General features: G+C 34.2%; 1 protein-coding gene across 1 annotated transcript; it reads right to left on the bottom strand.

Annotated features, from left to right (window-relative positions):
- Positions 1–3,644: 3,644 nt before the first annotated feature.
- Positions 3,645–24,053, bottom strand: rab11al (RAB11a, member RAS oncogene family, like). Its single transcript, XM_028470788.1, has 5 exons — positions 23,729–24,053; positions 11,215–11,410; positions 10,077–10,270; positions 7,334–7,414; positions 3,645–4,728 (listed from the first exon to the last, which is right to left on the bottom strand). Exons 1-5 carry the CDS (start codon positions 23,766–23,768, stop codon positions 4,592–4,594), a joined length of 648 nt encoding a protein of 215 aa, XP_028326589.1. The 5' UTR covers positions 23,769–24,053; the 3' UTR covers positions 3,645–4,591.
- Between the last annotated feature and the right edge of the window lie 1,506 nt (positions 24,054–25,559).

The raw sequence follows: 25,559 nt of genomic DNA, 5'->3' as shown, positions 1-25,559 counted from the left end.
AGCTTAGGTTTTAAACTCCACACGTGCACGACTTCCACATGGGTGCACGATACTCGCTACGGAACCATTACAGATAATAGAATATTTTTTAAAAATTTGGAGATATTTTAGTCACAGAGCATCAATTTCGTGCCTGGATTCTATATATTTTTTCCCTGCATCAGCACCCTTTGTGCAGTGCTGTGAGCCCCCCTTTACCTCCTCAGCCTGAGACCAACCCCCACCTTACTGACTGACTGACTGACGCACATTAACACCCATTCCTCTGTGATCTAAACTCATTTAGTTAGGGAAGTAAAACCTTTGGGATCGATGGAGGCAGCTGTGACCTGCACATAGACTCATTCATTCACACAACCATGTAACTACACACAAACACACACGTTCATTACTAGTCTGCATGTATGTCGTATGGTCACTTAGACGAGGGGGGAGAACGCCACGTGGACGAGTCCTAGCGTGCACGTGTCATTTTCTCCTCTATAGATTTTCATAGTTAGAGTTTCTTTCTGAGGCCAAGATGGTTTGAGTTTGGAGCGAGATTAAAGGGTGCGTTCACACCGGTTTAGTCCTGGATAATTTTATCTCCTTGGTTTGCGTTCAGAACAACTTCTTAAAGACGCCGTTACTGGAGTAGAGAATTCGCTCTAGGCAAAGAAACAACGGGTCAACAATGGCGCGCCCAAACTTCTTCCTTCTGTTTGTTCTTTACTAACATTCAACAATGGAGCAGCAACAAGTCGTCCTGCTTTTGGTGGTTTTAAAGCTCTGGTTTGGGCCCACACCGGTACTCCTGATCACACACAACGCCGTGCGCTGTACGTCATCTCCAATACTTCCTGTTTCTGATTCACTCCAAGAGCGTTGGAGTTGTAATTGTGTTGTAAATGTCCCACTAACGTACTATAGACTACAGTATGAGTATATACTGTCTACTATATACTATAGTATATACTGTCTACTATATACTATAGTATATACTGTCTACTATATACTATAGTATATACTGTCTACTATATACTATAGTGTGATTAAGATGATCAGCGTTCCCACTGAAGTAGAATTCCAAGTTTCCCAAGATGCATCTGGAACCTCCAGCATTAAAAACCTTGTTCACACTGAGGCTAAATATCTCTGTTGATTCTCCACCTTTATTTTGAAAGTTCTGATCCGGCCCTTCAGAGCATCTAAGTCGGTCCACAGGAGACAGTAAAAGCTACAGAGACAACATGATTTATTGTGTAAATTACCAAATATTCCCATTGTAGATATCTCAAATTCACCAATTTAATGAAACTCTAATATCATTTTTTTGTGCAAATTGTTGAAAAAACTCTCAATGTTTCCATAAATCTCTGACAATTTCTCACAAACAATTCCACAAAATTCCTCTAAATTACGCAAAAATTGGTTACAAAATCGAATGTTTTTAAGTGAATTGATCTGGCAGGGACTGATACTAAAAACTAGGACACAATTATGTTAAAAATGCTCTTTTTTGACTCACCTAAAATCTGCGGTTTAATTGAGATTAAATTGGTCCATATTTGGCCCCTGGGTTTGACACCCCTGAAGTAGAATATCAACATGTGCTCATTTGATCCATAAAACTCACGTAGACACATTTCACACATTTTCAGAGACCCTACATTGGTCTACTGACTAAACTTCCTGTTAACTTCAAAATAAGAGCCCTATTTACAAAAGAGTTAAAAGAAAAAAATAATGGAAGACAAGAAGAGATGCTTTTATTTTGAAATGGGGATGTTTGATTTTTAGCTTAAATTTCGCTCCCAATGCATCATGGGACGATTGACTTAAAATGTCACCATATAGTATACATCCTGGTATTTCTCACATACTCAATCTATTCATACTATCTAACGTGAACGCACTACATTTAAACATCACAGTTAGTACGAGTAGAACATTGTACGTTAGTACGACGTTTACTACACAGATGTTGTGTTCACGGCGCTCCTAAACTTTGATTTGAAACTCCAACAGAAACAATCGCTCTAGACTTCGTTAGCAAACGGAGCGTTCTGACCGCTGTAGGGTCCGTCGTTGTGAACGCACCCTCAGGTCGAGCACACACCAGTCTCGATGTGTCAAAGGTCAAACCCACTGAACGCACATCGAGGCCAAACTCTCCGTGTGGTCCAGGAAAGAGGCCGAAGCCGTTTGTCTTTGGTAGCGTTTCCAATATTTCAGCACAGGTAGAGGTGTTTCATGCCGGTGGAATAGTGGTCGTAGTGCATTAGTTTTTTTGGGCGTGGCATCAGCTGGCCTTTAGTTTCTGGTTTTTTCTGTGAGCAGTGTCGGAGGGTTCAGCCCCTCTGAGGATGACCGTCAACGTTGGTGGACAGGAAATAAAAAAAAAAATAAAAAAAAAAAACAAGTCAAAAAAGTTTAAAAAAATTAAGAAAACATGGAAGAAGAAAAAAAAAAAGAAGTCTTGAACTATGTTACAGTGTGCCATGCCTTTACCGGGCATGTGATATTGCAGGTTTATTTCTTATAGCACATGATTTTTTTTGTGAATTTACATTTTTTGGAGACATTTTTACGATGATTATTATTATTATAATTATTATTGTATCTGCGCCATGTTAGTTCTGGTTCTTTGTTATTTTTCCAAGATTCAAGATGTATTGTAAATGTTTCTAATAAAACAAAAATGAAATGAACTGTTGGAGATTCTTGTCCATGATTTTAAATGTGAATAATGAATTTTTTATTTCACTTAAAACTGAATATAATTTAAAAAGTAGGAACAATTAGTTTAAAATGACCAATAATGGGCATGACAAATAGTGAATGTGGTTAAATTGGCAAAAATAATCATGAAATCTGGTGAAAAGAGGTTAAAAGTGACAATAATGGCTCAACACATGTGACATTAGGTGTAAAAGTGGATTTAGTCCTACCAATAAATCCTGATTGATTCATAATCTATGACTATGTATAAAACTAAAAACTTAGTGACCACATGCAGCCTTTGGTTTTAATGTATGCAGCCCCCAAAGTAAATGATATTAAAATACACAAAACAGCAAGAATTCACTAAAATATACGAAGAAACTTACAACATTGCAAAACAAAACAGTAAAAACAAGAAAAACACAGAAACTACTCCAGATACAAACAAAACAGTAAAAAACAAGAAAAACACAAAAAAGATAAAAAAATAAATACATTTTACAGAAAAAATACATTAAAACACAACATACACAGAACGACAGAAAACACACACAATTACTTTAAAAACACTTTGTTTTGGTCATTATTCTGATATTTTAAACCTCTGCCGTATACGTTACTGCTTTTGTAAAAAATAAAAATGGTAAAAAAAATCAAGTGAAACAGATAAAGGTGAAAATAATCCACAAAATTAAGAAAGAGAAAAAATAAATAAATTTCAGATCAAATATAAATAAAAAGCTTGTGTATCCCGACATTTAACCCAGCTTAATGATCACTGTAAGGAAGTACATTTTAGAAAGGATTTTAAAATCTTAAATAATCTAAAAACAACACTTTTTGTGACTTATGGGATTGATCGCAATTTTAATGTCTTTTATTAATTTATTTAATTCCACAATCACCTCCACTCTGAGCAAAAGAGTGACAGAGCCAGCCTATATAACAAATGTGCTTTATTAATATATTTGAAGTACAAATATACACATATATATTGGTTTAAAAAGCCAAAAACCAACAAACACCCAGTGTGAGGGGGCAGACGTACATACGTGTTGAACTATCCCTCCCTGTGCTCGTCTATTAGAAACTATCACATCACAGAAAAGAGGGGGGGGGAGGGACGAGCGGGAGGAGAACCCTGTTCCATAGAAAATGAGCTGAGGAAGCTTCCCAGAGCAAAGCCTGTGCATTGATTTAGCCCATCCTTCATCTATTCCCAGTTTAACCAGTAGAAGTAGAGGTAGACCAGCAGATTATTAGCCTCCCCCTCCACCTCCCCCCTCCCGGAGTCTGATTTAGAGCTAAAGCCACGTGGAGTCACTATGACTCATCTAAGAGTCTAAAGAGTCTAGAGCGAGAGGGAAAGTCATCAAAGCAAAAGATCAAAGCAATCAAAGGAGAAACTCTGTGTCACTGTGAGAGAAGAAGAAACAGAAGAAGATGAGGAAGAGGAGGAGGAAGGATAAGGCAGCTCAGCGTGTCCATGGAGGACGTCCAGACGCTTCCTCCCACCGAGACACAAAGGAAGACTAGAGTATAGATATGAAACAACCCCCACCCAGTGAGACCAAAAACACCTTCAATAAATAGGAATAGTCTACAGACAGATGTGACAGATGTGCTTCAGTCCAGTCTAGGTTCAGACGTGTGTGAGGCACAGCTCTCAGAGCCAGGAGCAGAGCACAGATATTCCAACGAGTCAACAACAGGGACCGGTGGAATATTTGCTGACGGTGCACCTTTGATCAAAGAGCAGAGCCCCTCCCACGCCGACACTAATGGTCCCTCAGTTTACATTCAGACACATCAAAGAGTCTCTGTGTGAATCCCTCTACCTGTCTCTCCACTTTGCCCTGTCCTCCCTGTCTGACTGTCTATCAGGCCTTCAGTTGCTCTGGCAGCAGCCCTTACTGGACGAGGTCTGGGTGGGTTCCACCGTGATGGGAACCACGTTGGAGGCCGGAGAGAAGTCTGAGTCGGCCCGTCCAGACATCTGACGCTGGGACACGATGTTGTAGATGGCTGAGGAGAGAAGAGGAATCAGTCCTGGTTCTAAAGGTTCTAAAGGTGTAATATTCTTATTTATTAATACGGACAACAAAAGGAAGTGTGCGGGAGCTACTGATGAGTCTAATCTAGTGATTCAGAGGTGGAAAAATCCACCAGAGACGTGCTCGACAGCTAACCTCAGGGTTCAGGTCAATTAAAATGTTCAGTTACAATCATATTACAATTACAGTGACCAGCATTTTTTCCAATTACAATTAAAATACAATTGTTTTTTATCCTCAGGAAGTCAATTACAATTATGTTCTCAATTACTAAAATTCAATCACAATTACTAAGCCTGGAATAAAAAACCTAATAAAAGTTAATCTTCCTCTGTTAGCTTTCTGTTAGCATCTCTAATGCTAACAGGTCCTAAATCAGCTGTAAAATATCTTAAAACTAATATCTATCATCTATTGATGACCTTGTTAGGCTTCATAATCAATGAAAATATAGGTTTTAATATTTATGATGTGGACGTCTGAGCCTTGTTTGTGTCAGTATATTTATAGATTTATATTTTTTTAATGGTAAAATGTGGAGAATCTTGATATGAAACATATTTTAATAATTATTAATAACTACATATGTGTAGAACTGTACATAGAACTAGAACATGGTTCCTCAGTTTGGCGTAAAAAATACAATTACAAAGACAATTATCTAAACTCAATTATAATTTAATTATGATTACGACAGCAACAGATTTTTAAAATTACAATTATAACTACGCCATCATTGTAATTAGTTATCATTTAAGCGATGACAATTATAATTGACCCCAACCCCAGCTAACCCCAAAGGCAGATACAGTACAACTGTGCTGCGTCACTATCAGCACGAGGAGGAGGTAAAACGGCGCTGACCGGGACTTCCTGTCGTCCTATACGTGAAATTAAAGTTCACTACATCTACATCCTCTGCAGCCCTGAGGCAGTTTCACAATAATAAAGTAGTTCAACACTAAGGTTAAAGCTGCTGATCAAACAAAGACAGTGTCGTTCTCATAGATCAATAAATCAAACATCATTTGCTCCAAAAAAAAAAGATGTAAAAGGTTAAAAGGTTAAAAGGATGAGGAGTCCTGTACACTAGTGGTTCTCAACTTTCTGAACAATTTTAGCCCATTTTTGCTTATTTTTACATTTTTTTTTGCAACTCCACCAAACTCACCATATTTTAACCTATTCATCACTTTTTCTTGTCATATTTTTGTTCCTTTTAATGTATTTTTGCTACATTTCTCCCATTTCTACATCACATTTTAATATATTTTCAGCACTTATAAACCCTTTCCACTACTTTTTCCCATATGCACATATGGTGACCCAATTTTGTCACTTTTAACCTATTTTCATCATATTTCATGATCATTTTTGCCAACTAACCCACATTCATGATTTGTGATTAAAACCAGGATTTCCATCTTTAAGATGACGATAATAATAATAATAATAATAATAATAATAATAATAATAATAATAATAATAATAATAATAATAATAATAATAATAAACGTTCCTGGATAACAGTGGATATTATTCAGATGAATACTTTATGGATGGACCCCAAAAATGTCTCCCCTTTATTCCCCCTTATAGATGGTCCTGTCTCCATATGACAGAACTGGGGTCCCTGGTCTCAGGCACCTTTTTTTGGGGGGTCACAGCTGAAAAGGTTGAGAACCACTGGTCGTGACTCCACATCCCACAATGCAATGCACCAAACTTTTCCGACAATGTCAAAAAGCCGAGTGTTTACTGTGGAGATCAAAACAAACTTTTGAACGGTGATTTTAACCTTTTCCAGCAGATGATCTTGGATTTATTGATCTATGAGGCCGACATTATGACTTTATCTTTAACTTTACTCAATAATATTTAGTACTCGCACTGTACTGGCTATTTTTTTACCCCATTCCCTTAGTTTTAACACACATTGTGTAAAGAAGATACAATTGGCCCACCTTTAGTGTTTTTACATGATCAGTAATAAACATTCATCTATGATCTAACTTAATAATTACTGCACCATGAAATCATACTGGTGCTAAGTTAAAAAAATACTAATGTAACCTAAACAGACTAAAGTTGTTCAAAAGCTTTCTGAAAAAGTGTGTAGAAGCACTCTGTGTGGCCTTTAAGTGTCCCAATACTTTAGGCGATACAGTGTATTCTCGCCACCCTCTGATTGGCCGAGGGCTGTCTCAGTGTTAGACTGTGAAAGGTTATGAAAGGTTCAGGTCGTGTCTGATTCCACAGGCTGTGCTGCCATCTAGTGGCCACACAGGGAACCATTAAAATGATCTTTACTGCTTGATTTGAACAGACATTAAAAATAATCAATCAATCAATCTTTATTTGTATAGCGCCAAATCATAACCAATGGTATCTCAAGGCACTTTACAGTAGAGCAGTCTTAAGGACGGACTCTTCATTTTATGGATACACACATATGCATATATACGTATATACACATACATATGTATCCCACACCCAACATGAATTCATCAATAATAATAAAACAATGTTTTTAAAGTGTTTTTAGATCAATGTAACAATGTTTGTGTGAAACTCACCTGTTAGAATTGTCTGGAAAGCCAGCTCCACGTTAGAGGAGTCTAGAGCTGAGGTTTCCAGAAAGGACAGCCCGTTCTTCTCTGGAAAAATCACACAAAACACACACACTTAACACACAACATTACAAAACGTCTGCATACTCACACTGTTTGAGTTCATATATTAAACAACCTTTCATGATGGCACTGCCGTATGATATTCTGCCACGTATTTACAGATGCAGTGACACAACATCAAGGAGTGTGTGTGTGTGTGTGTGTGTGTGTGTGTGTGTGTGTGTGTGTGTGTGTGTGTGTGTGTGTGTGTGTGTGTGTGTTCTCACTGGGCTGGTTTGGTTGGATTTAAATGGCTTCTGACCCAACGAGTAAATCTCACCGTGCAAGTCGACCAACAGCCCCGAGTGAGGACATTTTAACACAAACACAAACACACACAGACACACACAGACACAGTCTGTGTTGAGCAATTTAAATCCTACTTTGCGTGGACATATCCATCATAATTAATCATGTAAATCAGTGGTTCTCAACCTTTTAAAGGCCACAACCCCCAAAATAAAGGTCCCATAGAGCAGGGACCCCCACTGTAGCTGAAGGTGGTTGAACACAGACATGAACATTGAAGAACAGTCATGTGGAGACAGGACCATCTATAAGGGGGAATAAAGGAGAGATTTTTGGGGTCCATCCATAAAGTCAGTAAAATGATGGTCTATTGTTCTATGAATCTGTGATAACCACATTTATTTATTCATCTGAATAATATCCACTGTTATCCAGGAACGTTTATTATTATTATTATAGTCATCTTAAAGATGGAAATCCTGGTCTTAATAAATTAAATTAAATTAAATTAAATATTAAAAACATTACAATAAAGTGGGTTAAAAAATGGTGGAAAAGGTGGTGAAATGGGATTTTAAAAACTACAGAAATTGGTTAAAAGATGCAAATTAGAGTGGATAAAAACAGACAATTAGTTTAAACTGGCAAAATAATGGGAATTACAAATAGTGAATGTGGTTAAATTGGCAAAAATAATCATGAAATCTGGTGAAAAGAGGTTAAAAGTACAGTAACAGTAATAGGTCAACATATGTGACATTAGGTGTAAAAGTGGTAGAAATGGTTTATAAGTGATGAACATGTCTGGAAAGTGGAAAAAATGTGTAGAAAAGTCATTAAAATATGATGTAGAAGTGTCAGAAATGGGAGAAATGTAGAAAAAATACATTAAAAGGAGCAAAAATATGGCAAGAAAAAGTGATGAAAATAGGTTAAAATATGGTGAGTTTGGTGAAGTTGCAGAAAAAGAGTAAAAATAACAAAAATGAGCTCAGAGTTAAAAACAATTCTTATTTCTAAGGCATCTGGCGACCCCCCCTCCCAGTGTCTCTCGACCCCAAATGAGGTCGCGACCCCAAGGTTGAGAACCCCTGGTGTAAATGACTGTGGTCTGGAGGAAACAGAAGTAGAAGCTGATTACCAGTGGAAACACATTGTCTTTGTTTATGCAGGTCAGAGGTCAACACACAGGACCATGTGACAAACAGGACAGTTTTGACCTTCTGTCAGAGACGCCGTCATCGCACGGGAACGTTTCCATCGCTGTGTTAATACCGTTACGTTTAAACAACGCCTGAATTACTGTCACTGTGAGTAAAAGAATTCAGCTCATTATCACAACCACATTACCATGAGTCCTGAACACGCAGCACACGCACAGTTAAGTTCATTACATTAAAATGTTCACTTGTTTTTATAAATTCCTAAATTACGTTTGTTGTTTTTTTTTATTAAAAAAAACATGTATTTGTTCAAAAACTAATAAGATGTTGATTACCTTCCAGAAAGATTTGACATGTCCTGAAAATCACACAAACAAAAATATTTTGACATTTTTGTTCATAAATACATCAAACTCATTTATTATCTTGAAATATACATTTTTATTTATTTTTTTGATAAAAAGAAATTGGTATTAAATATTTAATTTATATTGATATTTAAGTTATCTGGTTCTATCTGGAAAGTAAATAACAGTCCCAATATTACCTCATTGAATTTTGAAATGCAGGAAATAGTGTTTCAGAGGGTTATAGATGTCAACATTATATGGGGGGGATGCCCCCGGACCCCCCATAACACTCATGCCGGCAGCGCTCGCCCGTGCCCCACGCAATCCCCCTACACCACATGTGTCAAAATAAGGCCCAGGGGCCAAATCCGGCCCTTGTGAGCATCCAACGTGGCTCACATGAAAAAGTAAAAATGACAAAAAAAAACATAAACCATTGTGTAAATGAAACTCAACAATATTTGCACGTTATCACAGGTTTCCCGTTGCTTGTATCACATGATTGCAGTCATTTTTAATGTTAAATAGTTGAAAAAACTAAAAATTATTACAAACTCCTTCAATTTTCCTCAAATTACTACATAATATTTATCTTAATTAAAAATAAATTGGTTACAAAATCTAGAAAATGTAAAGTGTAGATCCTGTTGGGACTGATAACTGTCACTTATTGCTTTGATATAGTCGGTTTCTTACATATTTTGTATTTTATGTATATGTAGATTCTAAAAGTGAAATGACTTGTTTTTCTGTATAAAACATGTGGTCCACTAGAGATCAAGCTGCTCCTTATTTGGCCCCTGAACTAACATGAGTTTGCCACCCGTGCCCTACGCTGTGAATGATTCCTGTGTGAGATTTAAAAATACGTGGACGTGCTCCAACCTGCGAAAGCCTTGGCCTCGTCCGTGGGCACCGCCCTCAGGTGGCGCAGGTCGCTCTTGTTTCCCACCAACATGATGACGATGTTGCTGTCAGCGTGGTCCTGGAGCTCCTTCAACCATCGCTCAGCGTTTTCATATGTCAGATGTTTGGCGATGTCGTAAACCAGTAGCGCTCCGACCGCTCCACGGTAATACCTGGAAACAGGAAACAGACGAAACGCTGGCTAAATTAATAAAAAAATAGACACGAAAAATTATTTAAAAAACAAATTTTAAATACAAATAAATATGAGTGCAAAAAATACAAAAGTTAAAATAGAAATACTCTATTAAATAAATCAATGCAAAAATAAAAAAAGATATTGTCCAAAAATTAAATATAGATTGATAAATAAAAGTAGAATTAAATTACCATTTTTTATCACTTTGAACCCATTTTATTAAATTAATTGTTCCTTTTTTTGTCTGTTTTTATCCACTATATTTTACAACTTTTTACCAATTTCTGTGGTTTTTAAAATTCCATTTCACCACCTTTTCCACCATTTTTGGTCACTTTGAACCATTTTATTAGTGATTAAAACCAGGATTTCCATCTTTAAGATGACTATAATAATAATAATAAACGTTCCTGGATAACAGTGGATATTATTCAGATGAATAAATAAATGTGGTTATCACAGATTCATAGAACAATGGACCATCATTTTACTGACTTTATGGATGGACCCCAAAAATCTCTCCCCTTTATTGATGTTTATTTATTTATTAATCTTTTATTCATTTACTCATTTATTTCATACTTTATACAAATGTGTATTTTTGTTTTATTTTTATATTTACATTTATTTTTATTATTGTTTTTATTTTTACATTTATTCTTAATTGTGGCAACAAAATATAAATGTAATTGGGGGACTGTCCTAAGTGTGTCTGTGTTAAACTGTATTTATTTATTTAATGATGTATTTATAGTTAAACTTTTTTTAAATTTTTAACCCACTTATTTATTTATTTGTTTTTAATTTGAAATTTTCCTTTTTTTTCACATGTTTATTTCTTTAATAATTGAATAGTAATTTTGGCAGGTGTGGTCCTCCATAGTTAACGGCTGTTAATGGGTTGTGTTTTGAACTGACGCTGAAGTGATGGCGCGGTATCGCTCCTGTCCGGCCGTGTCCCAGATCTGAGCCTTGATGGTCTTGCCCTCCACCTGGATGCTGCGGGTGGCGAACTCCACTCCGATGGTGCTTTTGCTCTCCAGGTTGAACTCGTTGCGCGTAAAACGGGAAAGCAGGTTACTCTTCCCCACACCCGAGTCTCCGATCAGCACAACTGGAAAGAGGAAGAGGAAAACCAGGAGACGTCAGACTGGGACAGAAACACACCAGTTCATCATCGCTACAGGAAAACAACGTTATTCACATTTAAAGTAAGCATGTAAAGCCTCATACACATGACTTATTTCCTCTATTTATTTAAACATCTTATTACAACAAAGAGGTGTACTGATCTCACATTATATAATTCACACATAATAAATAATCATAAGGTGAATTCGTATTTGGCAATTGAAAATTTAAAAAAATGGCAAAAATGTTAACCTGTATCTTAATTTGTTGACAAGTTTGTGCTTTTTACGAATTAAATCAATATTAAAACAATTAGTTTAAACTGGCAAATAATGGGCATGACAAATGGTGAATGTGTTTAAAGTGGCAAAAATAATTATGAAATATGGTGAAAAGAGGTTAAAAGTGACAATAATGGGTCAATATATGTGACATTAGGTGTAAAAGTGGAGGAAAGGGTTTATAAGTGATGAACATGTCTGAAAAGTGGAAAAATGTGCAGAAAAGTCATTAAAATGTGATGTAGAAGTGTCAGAAATTAATACATTTGAAAAATACATTTAAAGGAGCAAAAATATGGACATAAAAAGTGATGAAAATATGTTAAAATATGGTGAGTTTGGTGGAGTTGCAGAAAAAGGGTAAAAAACTAAACAAAAAAAGCAAAATGGCCTCAAATTGACCTGACCCCATGGTTGAGAACCCCCGTCTTCAGGGTTTCAAAATGTGAACTCACTCAGCAGGAACATTTATCACTTCTAGTTAAAAATATCATGTGTAACTATATGATGTCCAATCTGAGACACACTACATGTATAGAAAGCATTATTGAGAGCTTCAACATCTCAGAGAATGAGGACCGGAGCATAAAAGCAAGGTGTGCTGCTGTGTGCTGAGGGTTGTGGGTGAAACTCTGAGTCAGTCCATCAGACAGAAGCAGTCATGTTGACTCACTGCAGCTCGAAGCTTTGCTCTTAGGAAATAGGAACAGGAATGTTGAAATTGCGATTGTGTTTGAAGTGAGTTTTAACCCCTTAGAGCCTGAATCGTGGAGGAAATGTCAGATTGTTCTGGGAGCGTTTTTTAATTTGTAGAAATCACCTGAAACCAAACAACAACTTATAGTGCAACACATGTCTTTTGTGTTTAAGTATTTATTCTCCTCTCTAATCACTGGATAAAGTTATAGTTCTAACTTTAGTGTGCACAGTGTTCACACTAGTCATATTATCTAACTTCAACCACCAGAACGTCAGTCGTGCACTGTTTAAGGGAGAGTAAAGGTCCCTTAGGAGAGCTCTTCTTCTCTGCTTTATTGTCTACTACCAAACCTCAGAGTGGAAACTCTCACAGTAGGTCTGTTTTTATGCTCTTACTGTAAACAAAAGAGGTTTACATCTACATTTTTAACTTTTCCTGATTATTTAGAGCAACTAAAAGCAGTACAAGTTGTTATTTTGACTGAAAAATCTACCAAATGATCTAAAAAGCTGTTAAATAATCTAAAAATCAGTCTGAATGTTTCACTTCAGTTTTAAAACAATGGGATGTTTACAGGAAGTGGGGCCGTGTGACATCATCAATCACATGATTTCAATATTTTTAAGTAGTCCCAGCTTTAAAAGTTTATAAAAGGAGTATGGTGCATAATAATGACATAGATCTACTAACAAGGTCATTTACAGTAGAAGGTTTTAGGACGAACTTGTATAAAAACAGTGGAGGATCGTTTCACAATATTAACTATTACACATCTCTGCTTTTAACTGAACTTTTGTGAAATAGCGTCACCCGCCCCTTTGTTGCAGAACATGTTTACTGTGAAACGTATTAGCCTCATTAACCAATTACACAACTGTGATCTGCGGCACAAACAAGTCTAGTCCATGAAGCAATGCAGCGTGTTTCACAAAGGGGAAAAAAGCAACGTACACCTACAAATACTAATGATCAGGTTTTACTACACAAATGAGTCGTGAACCTCTCAATCTGCATTTGTCCTCAGACAAAAGATGCTGGGTGGAGGACAGATATCCACCTGGGAGGTAGAGTCAGAGCGCCATTACACACCCATCACGTGTCTGTTGTTGAGTGTGAATACTTAAATATGTGGCACACATTTCATAACAGACAATCCTGCATGTATTTATCATTTAGCTGAGACGACAGACTAATAACACTGACATAATGAGCCTCAGTCTACACGTTAAAGCTGCTGGAAACAAAAACATGAAGACAAATTATAGTGTTTTTAATTCATTCTTACTGGGATTTCTTCTGTTTGACTTCCTCACGCATTTCTGCTGTTTTCACAGAGAGAAAATCAAAACAATGGCAGATGTTTATTTTGGGGCTTAATATCATTATTATTATTATTATTAATAATAATAATAATAATAATAATAATAATAATAATAATAATAATAATAATAAAGGGTGTCCCGATCCAATATTGATATCGGTTCGATATCAGCCAGAAAACGAATATTGAATTTTATCAGACTGCATCTAAAATCTCTGATATATATGATATTATATTTAATCAATTGTAGAATACTGTAGATATTATGTTGAAGGTTAAAATGTATGTAACCACATGGTTAATAATAAATGGGTCAGTTTTTCTCATCCCTACTGTTGTTGACTATTGTTCTCTGTTTGACTAACATCACATGATCAAACTTTTTCTAACATTCCACACTAATAAATATGCATGATTCTTGCTGATATAGTGGATTGATATCGGTATCGGCCATTACTCAAGGCTGCAATATCGGTATCATATCGGAAGTGAAAAAGTTGTATCAGGACATCCCTAATAATAATAACTAGCCAAGACCTGTATTCACAAGGCGGTTACGCCTTAGAACTGTTCATGTGAACAACATGTTATTGTGTGTATTTAGTAGTTGAATAATGTCCTTTTGTTTTTTTTACTAATTAAACTGAAAGTAATAATGAGGGAAAACAGAAGACTGACCTTGACCTTAAATATGACCTTGAGCGAAGGTCAAAGTCACACATTGAAATGAAATGTTGTTCAATGGTACCAGTCTGAGCACTGTATCTCAATGTGTGGACAAGTTATAGAGAAATAATTATTATTTTTTTATGACATCATGAACTTTGACCCCTACAGATCTTTTTACTGGTAGGTCGTACAGCTTTGGTCTGATTAAATAAAATACTGCACTTGAGATGAGCATTTCATAAATACTGTATAAGCATTGAACTTGTTCGATAAATATTTGTAGAGATATAAAAAATTTGGTTTTTGACACTTGGCGTGACCTTGAACAAAAAACGTCGACTAATGACATACGTGTCATTAGTGCTGCATTAATAATCTATAGGAGGAGTTACAGGATAAAGGAGTTATGGAAGAAAAATAAGAACTCCTACGCTAACAATAATACACATTATATTTGAATAACAATAATACATATTATATTTGAATGAAAGCACCTTTGACACCCAAGAACACATTTCAGGTGACTTCATTTTGATTCCAGGTGACCATACATGGGGTCACGACCCCAAAGTTGAAAACCCCTGTTTTAAGACAATGTCCATAGAAGATCAAAAAAACCTTTTGATGGAATTTTAAACTTTTCACATCTATTTTTATATTTTGTTACTATGGAGGTGCTTCACAATAATACACCAAGTTCTGCTTTTTGCTTTTCACAATAAGAGGCCCTGACACAACCCTCCTACCACTTTTTCTTCACTTTAAACACACGTCTTTCTTCCATCTCTGGTCATTAATATCTAAACATTTAACTGTAAATTAGCTTTTATCATTTGGACATTTTTAGTTGGTAAAAGTTTAATAATTTTAACCTTGTAGTGTCTCAAAATCAAATATATGTAGATTGTGTCAATCTGTGTAAAATGGTGATTTACACCTCCAAAGGCTTTTATTTTGAAGTACATTCTAGCATCAAATTCATCACCAAATGTAATTTTTTAAAACATAATTTCACGACGCAAAAAACAGACGGAACTTACAGACTTAACTTCCTGAAACAGAAATAGAAAAATAATTTGGGAGAATATCACGTGTTTCGAAGTCTCGTGAGATTTCAGCTCCAGTTTTGACTTCTGAAGCGTAAAAAATTTAATTATTTACAAGATTTAATCAAATTAAAACGATGGAAAGCCAATTAAAACATAATTTGGTACATAATAACTTACTGAACACGCTTAATACAGTAATTATGGTAACTTTTGGTTATTAATTTCATATTTCTACCCTGTAGCGTACTAAACTTAATAGATATTTGCCACCTGTTTGTCATTTTACATCAGATTTTGGAATTAACATTTCCATTTCTTTGCTCACTCTATTTTGGGGAAATATTGCATGCAAATGTGTGATATTTTCAAAAAAATGCATGTGGGGGTATATACTGGGTCATCCTGCAATTTACGTTTGATTTTGATTAATACGTAAATAAATAAATAATTTTATTAACAATAGTACGGAAGCAGATTAGGGCCACCTTTGATGGAGAAAAAATACATTTCGGCAAATCAAGAATAAGGACGAAATGTCAAGATTAAAGTCAAAATTTAGAAAATAAACTAAATTTACAATATGGTGATAAAAGCCAAAGGTTTGCTAATGAAGTCACATTTACAGAAGCTGATGAGGGCCAATTTTAGATAATGAAATGATGACTTTTGTTCTCAAAAGATCAAGATTTTAATCTTGAAATATTACAACTTTAATCTAATAAAATTTTGACTTTTCCTCGAAATATTACGACTTTAATTTAATAAAATTACAACTTTATTCTTATAAAACCCAATTTTATTCTAGAAATAATATGACTTTAATCTCAAAATATTCCAACTTTATTCTCATAAAATGCCGACTTTATTCTAAAAATATTACAACTTCAATAAAATTATGACTTTATTCTCATAAATTCTTGATTTTAATCTAATAAAATCCACACTTTATTCTTGAAATCTTACAATTTTAGGTCAAAATATTACGACTTTAATCTAATAAAATTACAACTTTATTCGCATAAAATCCTGATTTTATTCTAATAAAATCCCAACTTTATTCTCGTAAAATCCCGACTTTTTTTGTCATAAAATCCAGATTTTATTCTCAAAATATTACGACTTTAATCTCGTGGTGCTCGGATTTATTTTTATTTTAATGTGGCCCTAATACGCCGTCATACAAGCAAACAAACAAACAAACAAATAAATAAATAAATTCCATTTTAGGTTCAAGCGGTACCTTTTGTAATTTCCTGCCTTCCTAGCGACAGCAGTAGAAGGTCAGAGAACAAACATCTAGTAGACTAGCTCTACTATCTTTACGTCTTAAAACAGCAGCGGTGACGCTGACTCACCAAACTAGGTTCAAGGCCACCAACCATAGAGAGACGGAAGCTGTTTCAGAACAAAGGCAGTGGCGTTCAGGAATGACTCAGCGTATCAAAGCCTGTGATTGATCCAGAGGTTCTCAACCTTTTTCTGGTCGTGATCCTATTTTTATATCACAAATTTCAGGCGAAAAATTCGTTTTTTGATCATATTTGTTGTAGTGTGTTTGTTACAAATAACGAGTAGCAAAGATTAGTGCACAAAGTGACAATGTTTATACTGCATTTTATTTCAAATACATTTATAATTGAGAGAGTGAAAGTATATAATACAGTTGTTTGAGATTGTGTGTGGTGTTTTAATTTGAAAAAGAATAATACATATTGAGGGTCTTTGAGATTTCTTCCTGCACTGTATGTATATTTCTGTGATATTATTTATTGTTTTGGTTTTTTAATTGTGCAAAATAGATAAAAAACAAAAATGAATAATTGCAATTAAAAAGATTAGAAAATTAAGAAAATATAATTCAAATCAGTAATTTAACTTATTACTACTTATCACATTTTTTTCCTCCAGGCAACCCCACATGGGGTCATGACCCCAAGGTTGAAAAACCCTGCAGTGATCGGTCCAACAATAGTGAAGCACGACAACATTTCTGTGGAATGTATTTTACTAAAGTCTCATGCTCTATAACACACACAGTGTGTGTGTGTGTGTGTGTGTTCAGGTATTTCCAGTTTGACAACACATCTCAGTGCTATATTTGAACAGACTGAGCACTTTGTTTCCTCTTTATTATGAACTGTTGGTACTATGAACAACAACATATATGTACTATACTGTACTATATATACTATACTATACTGTAGTGTACTATACTATACTATACTGTAGTGTACTATACTATACTATACTATACTATACTATACTATACTATACTATACTATACTATACTATACTATACGTCCATAAATAAGAACGTCAGTCATCAACTGGTCCTAAATGTGACATGTTTTCTCTAATGTTTGAAGGTAAATTATGTGATAATAAAAATGTCAGGGTTTCTTTTGTCTGATTCAATTTCAATTGCAAGATTTGGACCAATTTTTTGTGTTTTTTTTTTTAATTTAAGTATTAAAGGAGTACTGTACTGTCACAGAAACGACACTGACAACTTTCAGAGTATTTCTATATTTCTATCTACTTTAAATTCTTCTGTGTACGTATTTTAAGAGTCTTAATCACATTTTAACCCAGTGCCATGTTAGACTTAAGTGCAGACGTAGTCAACTGGCACCTAGTTGTATGTAAACGCACTACATTATATTATAATACACAAAACAACAGCAAGAATACATTAAAATATACCCCAAAAAAAATACAAAAAATACAGCACAGAAAATACTCCAAAAACACACAAAAATACTACAGAAATTAAAACGACAACGGAAATCAAATTCAAAATAACACAGAACAAGAACAAAAGTACACAAAATGACTCAAGAAAACATACAAAATCACAGAAAATGACAAAAAAATACTCAAACCCACAATACAACAAACCAACAAAATGATGACAGAAATACACAAAAAAAGAAATACACAATATGACTCCAAAACAGATACATTTTACAGGAAAAATACACAAAAGGATGACAGAAACACACAAAAAAACTAACTAAACCACTCTAAAATAATAATAATAATAATAATTAAAATTATAATAATTATTGTGAATGCTGACATGAATGTACATAATGGGAGCTTTAATTCCTCTTTAACCTGACCTTGTAAACACATAATTACTAATGCTAATTTAATTTCAAATTAAAATTAATTCTGAATCATGTGGCTGGTTTATTCCATTTTTAATTCCGAATTAGATAATTCCTCTTTCTTGTAAACACTTCACTTGGTTGAAGCGGCTTTAAGTTAATTCGGATTGTTTTGTGCATGTGCGACTTGCGGCGATGACACGCTAGTGACGACATAATCCAAGATTGTGGCCCTTTTTTGCTCCTGCTCTGATATAAGTTGTGCCCCTCTGTTTTAATATGACACAAAGCACTTTAGCATCCATGCTAATGATATCACTGTGACCTTTATTTAGTCACATTAAAGGAAGATTTTATTCAGGCATGGATGAAGTGTTGGACGTGATCCATAAAGGAAATAACAGATCATTTTACTCATTAGACACAGATTTATGCTGTAGTTTTAAGTCATTTTACGTGAGTGTAAGTGATTTACATTAACGTTAAACTGAATAAGGTCGTGTTTACACAGACACACAGAGGGAAACATCTGACACTATCCGTGTTTCCATTACAGTTTTATCTAAATAAAAGTGATATTTCTAAAGTTTCCACAAAGTCTAATGTGTGTTTGAAGGTGTTTCCATTGAAGGTTGTTTTGGGGGAGGAGCCTGGTAACCGTGGTGAAACTTGTTTACCGAGGTCTGTGTGAAAGTCTACATGTTTATGTCTCTGTCCATCCACTCTTTTCATTATATCCATGTCTTTTAAGGCTTTTATTACATAGTGTCGGGTGGAGTCCAGGCCGCCGCCATCTTGGATTATGTCGTCACCAGCGCGTCATCGCCACAAGTCGCTCAACCGCAGAACGACCCGAATTAACTTAATCTTTCTCATCAAGAACTGTTAATGTCACATGACTGCTCCAGCGTTGTGTTTAGCTTCACATCTACCCATAGCTCTATGTTTTTAGACTTGTTTGTAGTTATATTTCAGAAAGTTTCACTTTTACAGTTACAGTTGGAGACCTTTGTTAATTGAATATCCTAGTTACATTACAGCAACCAGATTAAACTGTATCAACTAAGTGAATTAATAAAAATGGCCTTTTTCAGATGAAAAAAAATCTCCTGTGAAATCTGTGACGTGTTGACCTGCACAACTCAAAGAATCAGAATCAGAATTGTTCAAATCTAAACGATGCCTTACCCTAGTTTTTATTGAGATATTTAGATTTTGCACATTTCCAAAGGTAATGGAAACACAGCAAACGAGTGATATTTGAGGAACCAACCTGACATAATTCCAGCAAGTTAATTTTGTCTTTTTTTTTTAAATAATACGTTAAAAAGCTAAAAAAGTTGTCTGAATAACAGAAAACCTTAACATACAATCCTACATAACTGAGTCCAATTTCATTACAATTACAAACTAAGATTTTATTTTATTTTTTTAATCTTTATAAATTTAAAATATTGATTATCTCACGATATGACAATACTGCGATTATCAATATATTGGTCAGAAATCAATCTACGATAATCAAGACATAACAAGAAAAAAAGATTAAGTGAAAAAATAACACTTGTATTTAATATCTCTGAAAGACAATAAATATAAAAAGTGTCCCATGAACAGTGACACTATTTTAGTGCAACATTTCTGTAAATAAGTGTCAACATACCAATGTAAATGAATAAGTATCTCCAAATGCTTTATGTAAACAATAAATAGGGTCTTTCTCACCAGTGACATCATTATAGTGAAATATTCCAGTAAACAATATATTGGTTCCTTCAACAAACAGTGACAAAATTTCTGTAAAGACGTACCTGCACATTTTAGTGAAAAAACAGAAAAGGTTTTGTAAAAAAAAAAAAAATTCCAAAAACAAAAATATATAATATATCGATACTTAGCGGGAGCATATCGATAATCGCTCATGCAGAAAAATATCACGATATATCGCCGTATCGAGATATCGTCACACTCCTAGTCTAAACTGCCCAAAAAATTTGCAACTCATCACTGACTCCTAAATCAGAGCCACCAGTGCCTGTTTAACTTTGCTGTGTCTGTAAAACTCTGTCTGTCTCTCACGTAGCGCTGCATCGCTCCGTGAAAACATGAGTCAGCATTAATCATCTTCACCTGCTCAGAGCGTTTAAACATCTCATCAGAGCTACAGAAGATCTGTGGATAACGTTGTTCTGTTGTAGAGTCTGAAACATCATAGATTATTGATAACTTCTGACACTGTAAATATTCTGACCCAGAGCACCGCCCACTGTGTGACAGTGCAATTAAAAAACATCCCTTCTTTAGGTTTTATTGTTGTTTGAGTGCAGATTGTGTGTTTCATTATGTAGTGTTCTTATTGTCCTGGACTTGTGTATGTTTGTGTTAGTGTTTGTTTTGTTGTTTAGAAACTAATTTTTTTTAAAAAGTGATAAAAAGATAAAAAATAAATATTCTGCCCCCTAGTGGTGAAATGACTGATGCATCTTTGTGTCCATGTATTTTTGTTTAATGACATGGTCTGGAATGATGTAACCAGGATCATTTAAATTAGGTTAATTTAAATTAAGTTGATCAAAACCTAATCAATAAACCTGATCAGATTCAGTAAAAAATGGATCCCTGAGGGGGAATATGGTGATATTAATGCTGTTCTCATACATCTTTGTATGATATAAATAATTAAAAAGGAGGAGTCAGAATAATTCATGTCACTACAATTTATATCTTCCTTTTAATTAATCTTACTTTATTTATGACACACATTTTTGTTTAATTATGGGTTTTTTAGTTATTAGTATTTATTTTGTTAGGAGTTAAAAAATTATATTTTCTGAAATAAAATGATTAAGATTTCTAAAAAAAACGGAATTTAAAAAATTTTGGGGAAAAATCAAACGGAATTCGGAAAAAATACCACTGATTTAATCGAGCCCTAGTCTATTTTTGGTAAAAAAGTGTTTCCACTGAGCTTTAACGACACATTTCACTATTGATACGAGTGAAACACTTTTTTAGTGATACTCAGGTGTTTCCATCACCAGTTTTTATTGACCTATCACATGTAATGGAAACACAGATAATGGTAAGAGTGTGTGTTCTGCTCGCTGACAAACTTAACGTTGCAGATTTTGTAAATCAGACCAAGAATTACCCAAAAATAAGCAGGTGAGGGTATAATTACATAGTCCGTGTCTTATTGTTTTTTCCCATTTCCGTCATTTTGTGATGATAAAAAATCGTATACCCTGTAAACGGATGGATGAACAGTTTCACTAAAGAAATGCATATTTCTACTTTACAGTAGATGTAGACACAAGGTTTTTTTCTTAAAGGAATTCATTATATATACTGAGATTAAAAATTAATGTATAGAGGGAAAAAAATCTACACCTTTTATATATTGTTTTAATCATGTATAATAGAGTAAGGATGAATTTCAACTTCAATACCAATAAATAGAAATATGGAGCAGTTTATAATTGAGATAATGCAGAATATGACACCAGGCCAACAGCAAAATAGGAATAGTCACACTATAATAATAATAATAAAACTATATTTGTGTTGTAAAAAACATGCAGCTTGTTTCTCCGCTGAAGTCAGGACATGGTAAAAGGGACGGAAAACACATAACATAATAATAATAATAATAATAATAATAATAATAATAATAATAATGTTGTGATGTGAATGAATGGAAACCGACAGTTTGACCAAAAGTGTGAATTATACTATAGAGTAACAGCTACACAAAATGACAACAAAAATACTCAAAATAACAACAAAAACATACAAAACAACAACAAAAATACTCAAAATGACAACACAAATATGCAAAATGGTAGAAAAACACAATAACAAAAAAAATACACAAAACATGCAAAAGTGTGAATTTATGAGAAAAACCTACATAATAATGTACATAATGATTTGCAAAACAGAATTTCAACCGTCAGAATTGTGAAGAATAGCAAAACCTCTAAAAATAAAAATAGTCTGAGACCTAACTTTATTTTTTAAAATTATTAAAAACAATGAATTCAAAAGATTTTAACAAAGCCAAATTGCTAAATATTTATCTTATCATTATTTATTTTCTCATCCAGTGTTTCCTCATGTCTTCTTATTGGAGCCTCTGAAGCTGTGAAATTATCATCATTGTGTCTTTATTTTGATCCTGTGCTATTTTATATATGTTTGATTGTGTTTTTTTTGGGGGGGGGGGGTGTTTTGTTCTTTTTTATTATTATTATTATTATTATTATTATTATTATTATTATTATTATCTAAAGCACTTTGAGCTGTATTTTCTTGTCTGAAAAGTGCTTTATACATAAAACATATTATTATTATTATTATTATTATTATTAAATATACCAACATATCAGGAGTAAATAAATAAAGATCCCAGTAAATGTTTATTTGGATATAGTGAGGAGCATAAAACACTAGATAAGGTTACTATTAATACTAGTAATAATGTACATTCCATCCATCATGTGAATAAATAGTTTGAAATAAAGAATAATTGTTAACAAATCAGTCTTTGGTGTCATTTCATTGAACAGGAAGGACAAATTATTAGGAAAATGTGGATTTTTTTGGTCAAATATTTGGAGTTTTCACATGTTTTTATTTTTTTCCTGCCTTATTTCAACTCCTTAGTGTGTGCCGACCACTTATACTTCCTGAACTTAAGAAATCCTTTTACTTTAATAGAGTTTTCACTCTAGATAAAACTGTCCCGTGGGCCAAATTGAAGCTTTTGGCAGGCTGGATTTGGCCCACAGGCCTCAAGTTTAACACCTCTGTTTTGAAGTATCACTCTAGGTTTATTGGTTGTTAAGAAAACACCACATTGAGGGTTATTTATTTTACTCTGGATTATCAACAATGGGAATTTTATTTTGTAGTAGTGTGTGACGTGACGTGACGTAACGTAAATCCTGGTTTTTAGTGTTAATATGTAAAATAATATAAATGTTAAATGTAAACATTGTTCATTCCGTCATTTTTTCAACCAGTTTTTACCAAAGCCTGAATTCTCCACGAATTTAACACATAATGTGAAACATTTAAAGCTGCTTTAGAAACAATAGATTTAAAGGAACAGGTGTCTTTGTCTCCACGTCGGCCTCACCTGACGTCATGTGACACCGCACAGCACTCACCTTTGAACAAGTAGTCATACTCGTCCTCCCGGTTGGTCATTTTGTCCTTTTTTTCAAAAAATTTAATTAAAATCACTTCTTTTTTTCTCCAAAGTATGTCTCCAACAGAAGTCGAGTAAATTTCCGTCCTTTTTCGCCGAAAAACCGCCGTTTGTCGCTCAAACAGCAGCACCGCTGAGTTAAAAGCTCACCATTAAAAGTTGAATGAATTAAATGTGATTTAAATAGTGAATTAAAAGCTTTAGAGGACCAGTAGCTCCCTGTGTTACAGAAGTATCAGCCTGTCTTCCTTCAACTCACCGTACGCAACGTCCCCGCTCTTAGTCCCGCCCCCTAGCCACTCCCATTGGTCACATCACGGACGACACCTGTCACACAGGCCCAGATGATTGGTCAGCTGACCTGTCGTTCGATAGTTAGCTTAGTTTAGCTAGCTGCTTTGACGTCAACAGGTGGAGAAAAGTTATCAAATGCTCTCCCAGTATTTTAAAAACTATATTTTAATATAAATTAAACTCTTATGACCACATTCATTTTTATGAAAAACAAAAAATTTGAACGAACTTTATGTTTTAATTGCGCTACTATCTCAAAATTAACATAACGTAACACCTGTTCTAATGTGTATACATCAGTGATTGTGAAACAAAAACACTAAAAACCACAATAATAAAAATGCACAAAATGAGAGGAAAATACACTAAGTGACAGAAACATACACAAAATGACTCCAAAATACACAAAAACGACAACACAAAATCAGAAAATTGAAGAAAATTGATAAGAAAAAAATGTACAAAATAACAAGATCACATAAAAACAACTATAAAATGTACACTCAGCGACAAAGCTCGACAAACGTTCACAAAATGAAATCACAAACTCACAAACTGACAGAAAAAAGACTAAATGACAACAAAAATACTCAAAACAGCAATAAAAATGCACAAAATGAGAAAATATTACATAAAAACGACCATAAAATATACACTAAATCAGTGGTTATCAACCTTTTCAGCCTTTGACCCCCAACATGATGGTCCATTGTTCTATGAATCTGTGATTACCACATTTATTTATTCATTTGAATAATATCCACTGTTATCCAGGAATGTTTATTATAGACATCTTAAAGATGGAAATTATTGTTTTAATCAGAAACAAAATGGGTTCAAAGTGACCAAAAATGGTGGAAAAGGTGATTTCAAAATACACAGAAATTGGTTAAAGGTTTCAAATTAGAATGTGGTTAAATTGGTTAAAAAATAATCATGAAATCTGGTGAAAAGAGGTTAAAAGTAACAATAAAGGGTCAACATATGTGACATTAGGTGCAAAAGTGGTAGAAATGGTTTATAAGTGCTGAACATGTCTGGAAAGTGGAAAAAAAATGTGTAGAAAAGTCATTAAAATGTGATGTAGAAGTGTCAGAAATGGGAGAAATGTACATATTTTTGCTTCTACATTAAAAGAATAAAAAATATGGCAAGAAAAAGTGATGAAATTAGGCTAAAATATGGTGAGTTTGGTGGAGTTGCAGAAAAATGGTAAAAAAAAATAAATAAATAAGCAAAAATGGGCTGAAATTGTTCAAAAAATGTTCATAGTTTCTTAAAGGGATCTGGTGACCCCCTCCCGGCGTCTTGTGACCCTAAGGTTGAGAACCGCTGCTTTACATTACAACGTCTCATCTTTCACATTCTTAAAATGTTATTTTGTGTTGAGTCAAAAAAAATCCACAACATGTCACACGTCTCCATAAGTTCTTTATTTGCACCAGATCATCGCGTTGAAACAAGCAGTGACAGTAAAACTCAGTGAGAATCTGGAA

The sequence above is a fragment of the Gouania willdenowi genome, chromosome 16, assembly GCF_900634775.1.
Source record: "Gouania willdenowi chromosome 16, fGouWil2.1, whole genome shotgun sequence".
Lineage (NCBI taxonomy): Eukaryota > Metazoa > Chordata > Actinopteri > Blenniiformes > Gobiesocidae > Gouania > Gouania willdenowi.
This window is presented reverse-complemented; position numbering and strand designations above follow the sequence as displayed.